Raw genomic sequence first — 10,172 nt, 5'->3', positions numbered from 1 at the left:
TTTTTTTTTTTTTTTTTTTTTTAGCGTACGGACGCCTACCCCATTTGTTTGCCATTTCGGCCACATATATTAAACTCTCTCTGTTTCTTTTCTGTCCCCCCACTTTCCTGTTAAACTTGCTTAAACATGTTCTGTACTCTCTTTAAATTGATCGTTTTTGTGGTTGGGTACTTGCTACCCGTTTTACTTTCCTTCCATGGATGGAAAAATAAAAAATATGAAATGGTGGAGTACTACTTAAAGTATGTTTATTTTTTTGTGGTGTTTGAGAATGTTGTGACTCCATCCATAGGAGCAGTGCTTTACAAGATTAGCGGGTTCATATGGTGCATGATCCACTTGTCCCTTTACGTGGTTTTAATCATACCCAAATTTAATTACCTTAACATTATATACGACAAAGTCAGCAAGGTCAACAGCCAGAACAATGTCGCTCTCTACATCAACAAGTATGTCGTTAATCCGCTAAACGACCAGGTCAACAAAATTGTGAAGAAGTTGAAAACGTTATGAAGTGCCTCGCGGGGACAGCGGCCAACAAGCAGAGAAGAAAAAGCACAGAACAAGAAAAACAGACACGAGGAAATGCCCCAGTTTTACCTGCACATGTTCATACAGTTTTTACCATAGGATTTTTATTTTTTTTTTTTGGCGTATACATATGTATGTACACCATTTTTCGTGTTGCCCCTCCCTTTTTTGATGATCACACAAAGAATGCAGAAAAAAATGAAATGACGCTAACGGGTTGTGCCAAAAGTTTAACGTAAAAGAAGGACAGTTGATTGCGTCGCTGCGTTGAATTATGCAATGGTTGGAGGTTTATATTTGTAAGGAATACCTGGCATGTGTCTGTTAGACGGAAGACAAAATAGGAAGGAAGCTGATTGGCGTCCTTTTCCAAAGCGATGATAAGAGAAAAGCACCCTTACCATTGGCAGAGGGGCGGCATACCACCCGGCGTTGTTACGTAAACCATTTTGTGTGACCCATTTTGCGTGACCCATTTTTGCGTGACCCTGTTTGCGCGCTCATCAGAATTTACGCCCCTTTTATTTTTAACCGTGTGTGTGCGCGCCTGTTAGTCTTTTTCCCCCCCGCACGAGTATACCCTCACCGAGGGGATAAATTACCTCTTTTTTTTTTTTTCTTTTTTGTTCACATCCTTAACTATACATTAAAGCATTAATTAATGTCGCACAAAGTTTTGGACCCCTGTGTCCTCGTAGTTTCCTGAGTCGTAAATGGCTCACACGGAGGTTACACAATGAAATGGTTATTAAGCGCTTGGCAGTTTAAGGAAGGAGGGAAAAAATGGGCCAAACGCGGCGAATACAAAAAAAGAGACAATTGGGAAATACAGACTAGCCCCTCTACATTTGTCACCACGTGGTGATCAGTTAAATTATTCTGAGCGGCACAACTGTGATCAAGTCATGTACGATTTCCCCCATTAGTGACGCGTCACTTTCTTCCCCTTGCAGCTGACTCCTTCAAAGGTAGTTGCGTAAAGATTCGCCCGTCGGCTTGTAAAAAAAAAAAAAATAAAAATAATAAAGAAATGGAGATATTCCAAAAGAGGGGATACGCGGGATGGGCAGGACGAGAAGCGTCCCTTCTGAGTGGCTCCGCGGATAGGCTATGCGGCGCTTCGGTTGCGGTTGTGGTTGCGTCTGGCGTTGGAAGGTTGTGGAGAAGCGTCGCCTTCACAGTATCTGCGCGTGCATACGTTCATTCTGGACGCAATGGGAGGGTCTGGCTATGCAGGCGAAACATAAAAAGGAGTTAACGCGAGTTGGACCAACTTAACACAACGTGACACGAGTTGGAAATGTCCCGGTATGGCACCCCGCGCAGCAGTGTTGACTGTGTTTGAAAGTGGGGAGCCAATTTTACGCTTTTTGGCCTACCCCAAATTAATGCACTTGTGCATGCAAAATGGTGCAAAATTGTTTTTCTTCCCATTTTTCCATTTTTGTTAATTTTGCCGCTTCCCACTTGGCCGTGTCTTGTCCCTTTGGTCAGTCGCTGCTTCCAGAGTGGGGAATATTATTTAACCGCTTTGCTTACGTCCCTGTTTCCCCCCCCCTGTGGCCATGCGCATAAAAAGTTGCCTCCACCAACGAGCACAGACACACACACACACACCAACATATAACACTCAGCGCGCCCCTTTGAATACATCGTTCCATAACCCACCCCCAAAAAAGGGGAGATCCACTTTCAGAAAATATATTCGTTCATATTAGCTATAACTTAAAACTGTGTGGACTTTTTTTTTTTTTTTTTTTTTTTTTCCCTTGTCCTATCCAGTGGAGATGTGTTCACCAAATAGTGTGGTACAGGAAGACACTGTTGTTGAAGACATATAGTGCGTAATGAGATACCACACCTTGAACAAACAATATTTCAAGGGGTGCTTACTCCTACCTGCATATGTTTAACCTATATGGTTTGCTATTTTATCTTCTTATGTTTGTGAAGCCACAGCCACGTTGACCCTACTTTTTTCTCCACCTGCATCAGTTGCAATCATTTTCCCCTGAAGTAACTTCCCCCTTGCAAAAGTTGAACAGCTGGGTGGGTATACTATGTACACGTCTGCACATATATACACATATATATATGTATATATTTATTTTTTAATTTCGTCATTTGTACGACTGGTTAGTCGCTAAACAGAAGTTGTGACCTCGGCATGAGCACCTTCTCACCGGTACACACATTCGTAGAACTTCCACAAATTTGAACAGTCCCCAGAGGGTCCTCCCACACCCCCCTCTGCCCCTTTTTTTTTGGACAGCAGCTCGGGAATAGAGACAGATGCAGAGCCTTCAAAAGAGAGACACAAATTGATACACGGGTGGGGGGGGTCAATATCGGTCATATCACAGCTGATGCTACCTCTGCCATGAATAACCCTGTAGAAGTTGTTGTGTCCCATTTGAGGCGCAACGGAAATTCGAATGAAATAAAACATGACACACAGAACAAGTTTATAAGGACAAGCGCCAACATCAACCTGGACGAAGATCATGCTGAGTATGTTAGTGATGACCTCCGTGGAGAACTCCTCATGAAGGGGGGTGTTGTCCCCCCCGCTCCAGGACAAAAAGGAGGGAAAAAAAGAATGTTCAAAATAAAAAAAAAAAAATCGTTGACACCATTGGACGATAATGATAATTTTTCCCACGGGGGGCAGGAGGCGAAAGTGTCGGATGTGGCTCTACACTCATTTACAATAACAAGGAAGAAAAGACACTCGCCACAGTTGGGCAAGGGGGTCGTGGAGAGCTCCAATATCGAGCTAACCAGCAAAATGAAGAACAAACTAAACCCCACGCTGTCCCTGGTTGCTGCCAAAGCCGTGGACGGCTTTCTCGGTGGAGTCCACAAACACTTGCAAGGGCCATTTTCCCTAGACCTGGATGGCACAAGTAACTCTCCTCTGGCCCCTCAGATTGTTACTCCAAATTTGTACTCAAACATGAGCAACCCATTCAATATGCACAACGGCATACCTCCTGCGGGTGGCGCACCCCCCACGGCACCTGCCCCAATGGCCCTTCCCACTCAAGGGGCACAAGTGCGCCTTCCCAATACGCAGCCCCAACCCCCCAGTGTAACCACAGCAACAGGCGCGCCAGCGGCTACAGCCCCAATTGCTCCTGCAGCCACACTCGCCACGAATGCAGGAGTGCCTGCCCCCGCAGCGGGGATCCAACTACCAGCCAACGCAATGGCATACCCACCAATGAATATGCAAAATCTTATGTCTGCAAATCAGATGGCCCAAAACCCAGCCTTCAACATACACCCCACTGCCACAAATTTGAGGGATGACCCAGGGAATGTAAATTATAATGAGGTGGTCACAATAACGATTGGAATAATCATTTGCCTCTTCCTCTTCTGTTTCGTCTTTGGTTGTTTCGTGAAGATGTGCAAGCCTGGGAAGAGACGCCGTTAATCGCCGTTAACCCAGGAGGCGTGCAGCAAGTCAGCCAGCAGCTTTTAAATGAACACAGATGGGGTACCTACCCGTGTGTGTAACACGCTTGTTTTTTTTCCGCCCCACTCCAACTTGGCCTAAAAAAAAAATCCCCCCCCCCCCCACGTTCGCGCGCATTCCACACCTTCATTAATTCACTTTCATTTTTGTCCTTCCGTGTGTGGGGCGATTATGTCGATTTTGCCGCGCATTCCACCAATTGATGAACTACCAACGTGATGTTGCTCCTGGTCGGTCTCGTTACATTGTGGAATGCGTTTTGCATATTTTTTTTTTTTTTTTTTTATTGCAGCGTGTACTTGCTTATCACTGAACGATTATCGAGTAGAATGTCTTTTTGCCCAATCCCAAAATGGCATAGTACTTTCCATCCTTGGCTCTTACAAAGGAGGAAGGCAAACTTAAGTGGTACTTGGCATTATCTACGAGTTGTTTGTTAAGATAAATGCACCTCTGGGCCAACTTCTCCTTAGCTTCTTTATTTGTTGATGCCACTTGGAACTCACGTAAAATGTGTACAATGCTAATGTCGTTTTTTTCTACTTCATTTTGCCTAATTAGGATAAAAGGGAACACCTTGAGTTGTTCGACCCGATCAATCACTGCAACATGGTCCTCCTTTAAAAGTTTACTTAGTGTGTGAATTGTGTGCACAGTGTCTGCTCCATAAATAAATGTGGTCACATAGTCGGCCAGTTTTTCCTTCGCTCTGTTGATCTGGGCATCATCCTGCTCATCCCCTCGGTCTGAAATAATCTCACGTGAAGCATTGCCATGTGGGATTTGCAAATCAGTGAGCATTGCAATGTACGAATCGACTTGCTGGTCATCAATGTTGCGTAAAAAATTCCAAAAGAGAAAAGGAGGGGTATATTCTTTGTCGATCCATATGGGTATTTTTTTATTCTGGTCAAATAAGGACTTGCTATACTTGGTGTTATTCTTATGAAGTAACAAATTGGTGGTCAACCCATACAGTTGCGTGTTATACATGTGTTGACAAAGTTCAATACCTGATTGAATATTTCCCCATTGGTCTGACCCCCCTATTTGTATACTACATCTGTACCTTTTATACAAGTGCACAAAATCATATGACTGCAAAATTAGGTAATTCAAATCCTTTAGCGTTAAATTATTATCTTTCAATTTTGCCTTAAAACATTCTTTTTTTAAAATTTTGTGAAGGGGGAAATTCTGCCCGTGGATTAGAAAATCGGTCAAGTCCATTTGCCTGTACCACTTTCTATTGTTCACTATCGTGAGGGACCCTTTGTTTGGTGAGTCGATACAAAATTCTTCCACAGGGGAAATATCCCTATTAGGTGCTTCCTCTCGCAAAAGCAAATTAATAATAGTCCCTCTTATGCTTTTTTCATTTTCGCAGATCTCCTCATCGATTGGTCTCCTCCGTTCTGTCTGTTGAAAGGAAGGGTCCCCAATTTTCGTGGTACTCCCACCAAGTAGAACCACCACATCTGTATTATGCTTACGCAAAATGTCCAGTGTGATTAACTGCACAAGATTTCCTAAGTGTAAATATTTGCAATTCAAATCAATCCCAAGGTAAACTGCTGTCCTCTTCTCTCTCTTCGGTTCCGTCTCATTACGACACAATATGTCATCTAGGCCTTTTACATCACTGACGTAGTGGATTAACTTTCGCTCGAATAACTTCTTCAATGCTTTTGACTTTATTTCCTGCTTCTCCGTTTGGCTGTCCCCCAGGGGGGGCTTGCTTGAGGTCAGACTCTGGTGGGGGTGGAACTTGTAGCATTGGGTTTGCTGCACTGCATGGGCGACGAGAAGCAGCAGGTAGAAGGACGACGCCACCATCGTCCGCCTCGCCCATTTTACGCGAACTAGCGGTGGTTTAAATTGGATGCGCCCAACTGTTTTACCGCTCCCGTTCGGTGCTTATCCCTTCGCACCCCTTCACATGGCTCCAAAGCAGTAAAGCGGCAAAGGTGTGAAGCGGTAAAGGTGTAAAGTTGCAAAGCTGACGACATGGGGTCAACGACGCCCACTGAAGAGTCAACCTTTTAGGACGCACAAAATAAATGAAAAAAAAAAAAGGGGGTGGGACGAATCAAATATTGATACATGAACGAACGCTCAAATCCGTTGTGCCCCTTTTTTATTCTTTCCACCCTTTGGGTCAACTCGCGCAACTTGGCCAGCTCCGGGTTGATCAATCGAGCTAGCGCACATTGGTCATTCCACGCAACGACGTGTAACTGTGTAAATTTTTTTTTTTTTTTTTTTAAATGGTTATCCTTTTTTGTGCACCTAGCAGTTGTATGCCCACAAAAAGGAGAGAGGAACCTTACGTGTGTCGCGCTGGCCTACATGGAGAAACAGCTCCTAAAACAGATCGTTGGACCCGCTGCTTCGCTCTTTTTTTTTTTTTTTTACCGTTCCATCCTTCCCCACCCAAGGGGATGGGCTTCCAAAATGGGTAGCCCCAACTACTACCCCAAATAATGTTCTCCCTAAGTAGGAAGCTCGGGTTGTCGTTCGAAATCCCCTTCAGCCAAATTCAGAAAGTCACAGCCCGGTCGTCGGGCCCCGGGGGACAGAGCGTCAACAAGGTTAGTCACCAGCCTTCCAACGAGACGCACCATTAATCCACCTTCACAAAAAAATGCCCCCCCTTACACTTTTATTTCATCGCCACCTTTTTTTTCTACTTCTTCCCATTCCCGCTCCGAACGACAGGCAGAATCCAAAGTGCAGCTTCGCTTCAACGTGGACACGGCCAAGTGGATCCCCCCCGCTGTTAAGGAGAATTTAAAGTAAAGAAAAAAAAGGGAGGCGTTTAGAATTGTCCAAATGAGAAGGAGATGCGACGTCTACACACATATATTTGCTGCCGCCTCCCTCAACACATGCAACTTATATCCTTCGATTCACTCCAGAAAGGTGCACAAGAATAAGCTTAACAAGAACAACGAGCTCATCATCGAGTGTGAAGGTAAGTGCTGTGCAAAGGGGGGAAGAAGTTGTAAAGCGCTAGCAACACCCACGGAGCGGACCTTTTCATCTCATTTTCCTTTTGACCCATTTTTTTTTTTTTTGCATCCCCGGCAATTGTCCCCTTACGCAGAGACGCCCTCACAGATATCTAACTACAAAATTTGCGCAGAAAAATTAAGGGGCCTCCTGGAGGAAGCCGAGGTAGGTGTCTCTCCCCCCCTTCACCTCTCCTCATTAGTGAACACTCCTTCTTGCCCTTTGATCCATCCATTGTATTATTGCCCCTCTTCACACGTTTTTTTTTTTTTTTCTCAGAATTACAAGGAGAAAACCAAACATACATCGGTCAAGGATTTTATACACTTGATAAAGACAGATGAACAGGTAAGCTGGTGTCCTCCTTCCCCCCTATGAGTTGTTAGCCCATTCAGCGTGACGCTGTTGTTGCATCCACTTTCTTTGGGGAACTTCCCTTTCCTCCTTTCTTTTTTTTTTTTTTTTTTTTTGTACACCAAGTAGAGTGTTAATATGTGCACACCGCACTCCAACGTGTGCACTAAACCTACGTGCTCGTTCCACATAAACCCTTCGCCAATGCGAACTCTCCACTGCACAGATCAAACGGTATAAGGATGCCCTAATAGACAGCAAGAAAAAACGAAGGGAGAGAAAGTTTAAAAAAAGTGATTACGATTGAGTAGCTTTTTAGCTAGCTTCAAAACGTGTTAAACATTTTGTACCATCGTATGGATTTGCTCTTCCAGTGGACGAGACGAGTGAACAGGTCAGCCACACGGACAACCGAAGTGACAACCATTCAAGAGTCATCCCACTGCAACGTTTACAGATGGGAAATGCTCCCGTCTGCTGGAGCGCATTAACTTGTTTGCTAGATCACATTAACTTTTCTGCGTAGCTTTGCAAAAAAAAAAAAAAAAAAATTTTTTTTTTTTTTTTTTTCTAATCGTTGGGATTTCTCGCTAGCTGATCGCTAGCTGACCGCCAACTCCACATAAAACCGCCTAAATAATTTTTTAAAAATTATTTAAAAGGAGAATTTAAAATTTGGTCATTTTTTTTTTTTTAAAATATACAAGTGCGCACATTTTACATGGGCATTGAAAAAAGGGGAGAAAAGAAAAAACAGCATAAAAAGACGACTGTGCAGAGTGGGTGAGAGCACATACATGGAGAAGATATATCTGCGTGAATATGTAGAGTATTTATATTCGCGTGAATATGTGGCGTATTTATATCTGCGTACATATATATACGAACAGAGATAATACATGTTTGTGTGTGTGTGTGTGTGAGACTTTGCGCGTGTAAGATTACGAGGGCATATATGCACACGGTGTTTCACACAGGTGCGTAAGAAAGGGGCGGGAAGGGTTGGTTCAGGATGCATACAGAGGGTGGCACACGGGGCAGGTATATGTTTACACATACGCATAAGGCGCACGTCTGACTGAGCATAACTAAAGTCGTCCTCGCACCCTGTGTTAAAAAAATTAGTAATTCACATGTGTTTCTGCCTTTCAGTGGTCATACAGGAAGCTCGAATAAACGTATACGTGTGTACATGTTGCATATGTACGTGTGCGCGTGGAGGTGGTGGAGATAAGTTAGGGTTTCAGGTGCATCCTGTGCATGGCGCTTTTACCACGTACATTTATGTTCCCATGTATTTCTCACATCCTCGTCTACTGGCATGGTATCGTATCGTCTCGTATGGTCTTTTTTTTTTTTTCTGCAAAACCTTCCTCACACTTCCCCTAACGCACAAACTGTGCGCGCGCCTCAATTCTCAATGTCCTCCTCGTCGATGGCCACCGCCGCCGCCTGCTCCAACTCCTTCTCGGCCTCACGCACGATATTCAGATCAATTTGGAATTCAGGCGCCTTTGCGTGCTCGCCCACGAATACCAGATTTGGCTGGTTGGATAATCTTCTAGCTAACCACAAAAATGGTTTTTCAAAATTGTAATTGGATCTTGCAGACAAATCATAATATTGCAAATTTCTTTTCCTGTGAAATTGTATTTGCCTTGACTTCACTTGTCGGTCCTTCACGTCTACCTTATTTCCAACTAACACCATGGGGATGGTTTCACAAACTCGAGTAATGTCCCTATACCAGTTGGGCACGTTCTTGTAGGTGATACGGGATGATACGTCAAACATGATAATAGCACAATCACTCTTTATGTAGTAGCCATCTCTGAGTCCTCCAAATTTTTCCTGGCCGGCTGTATCCCACACGTTAAATTGGGTCTTCCCAAAGTTGGTTTGAAATTTCAATGGGTGCACTTCGACACCGAGGGTGGCTGCGAGGGGGGCGCGGTGAGGCATAAGTCGGTTAGCAGTGAAGAAGCAGCGAATGAGAAGTGCGTGGAGTAGAAGCTTGTCGCACCCAACGCAAGGAGCACACACATGTACACACACATAAAAACGCCCCTCCTGGGGAAGCTCCTCAAAAAATTCACTTACGAATATATTTCTTCTCAAATTCTCCCGTAAGATGTCTCTTCACAAATGTGGTTTTTCCTACACCACCATCCCCAACTAAAATGAGTTTATACTGTGGTATGAATTCTTGCGAGTCCATTTTGTGTTTATGTCTGCCGAGGGGGGGTGCAAAGGTAGGTACAATAATATGTGGTGAAAGGACAAGGCGGTAACTCCCACCCATCCGCGCTTGTGCGAAGGGCAACTTATCCCCTATGAGTGCACAACGGTCAAGCAAAAAAAAAACAAAAAAAAAAAAAAAAAAAAAATACACATGCAACTGAAACTGCGTGCAAATGAGGGAATAGTCATGTGTTCAGCGCCATTGCAGACGATTGCATGCACGTGTGTAGGCACACGCAGCGACAAGTGCAGCAGGGATACGCGTAAAGCTCTTTCCTCCTTCACTTTATATGCTCCCCATTCAATACCACACAACTGGGTGGGATGGCCAACGTGTGCAACTTTGTACTCCTCCCACACGGAATCGTACTCAGTGCGTCCAACCGCCAATTGGTCAATAGTTAAGCCCTGCTTCCCTTCCCCTTTGAGTCAGGCATGGGGACGACACAACCAAACTGTGGGGGGCTAAGCACCTCGGGGAGGAGGAAGCTAAGGGAGCACGAAAGCAGCAGAAGGAGTAGCACACTAAGCAAGGCAAACAAAGGAGGGACCC

At 44.4% G+C, this 10,172-nt stretch overlaps 5 protein-coding genes across 5 annotated transcripts; 3 read left to right on the top strand and 2 right to left on the bottom strand.

Moving 5' to 3' along the window:
- Positions 1 to 126: 126 nt before the first annotated feature.
- AK88_04229 (uncharacterized protein) lies at positions 127 to 513 on the top strand (the record flags this gene model as incomplete). Its single annotated transcript, XM_012481839.1, has 1 exon — positions 127 to 513. One exon carries the CDS (start codon positions 127 to 129, stop codon positions 511 to 513), a length of 387 nt encoding a protein of 128 aa, XP_012337262.1.
- Positions 514 to 2,911: 2,398 nt separating this feature from the next.
- On the top strand, positions 2,912 to 3,970 carry AK88_04228 (uncharacterized protein; the record flags this gene model as incomplete). Its single annotated transcript, XM_012481838.1, has 1 exon — positions 2,912 to 3,970. The coding sequence occupies one exon, from the start codon at positions 2,912 to 2,914 to the stop codon at positions 3,968 to 3,970; it is 1,059 nt and encodes a 352-aa protein (XP_012337261.1).
- A 348-nt stretch (positions 3,971 to 4,318) lies between these two features.
- On the bottom strand, positions 4,319 to 5,848 carry AK88_04227 (tyrosine-tRNA ligase; the record flags this gene model as incomplete). The annotated part of the gene is made up of 1 exon (XM_012481837.1): positions 4,319 to 5,848. The coding sequence occupies one exon, from the start codon at positions 5,846 to 5,848 to the stop codon at positions 4,319 to 4,321; it is 1,530 nt and encodes a 509-aa protein (XP_012337260.1).
- Positions 5,849 to 6,495: 647 nt separating this feature from the next.
- On the top strand, positions 6,496 to 7,685 carry AK88_04226 (uncharacterized protein; the record flags this gene model as incomplete). Its single annotated transcript, XM_012481836.1, has 6 exons — positions 6,496 to 6,603; positions 6,731 to 6,807; positions 6,931 to 6,986; positions 7,119 to 7,189; positions 7,304 to 7,372; positions 7,605 to 7,685. The coding sequence occupies 6 exons, from the start codon at positions 6,496 to 6,498 to the stop codon at positions 7,683 to 7,685; spliced, it is 462 nt and encodes a 153-aa protein (XP_012337259.1).
- A 1,103-nt stretch (positions 7,686 to 8,788) lies between these two features.
- Positions 8,789 to 9,596, bottom strand: AK88_04225 (GTP-binding nuclear protein Ran; the record flags this gene model as incomplete). Its single annotated transcript, XM_012481835.1, has 2 exons — positions 8,789 to 9,315; positions 9,479 to 9,596. The coding sequence occupies 2 exons, from the start codon at positions 9,594 to 9,596 to the stop codon at positions 8,789 to 8,791; spliced, it is 645 nt and encodes a 214-aa protein (XP_012337258.1).
- Between the last annotated feature and the right edge of the window lie 576 nt (positions 9,597 to 10,172).

The sequence above is a fragment of the Plasmodium fragile genome (assembly GCF_000956335.1).
Source record: "Plasmodium fragile strain nilgiri unplaced genomic scaffold supercont1.57, whole genome shotgun sequence".
Classification (NCBI taxonomy): Eukaryota; Apicomplexa; class Aconoidasida; order Haemosporida; family Plasmodiidae; genus Plasmodium; species Plasmodium fragile.
This window is presented reverse-complemented; position numbering and strand designations above follow the sequence as displayed.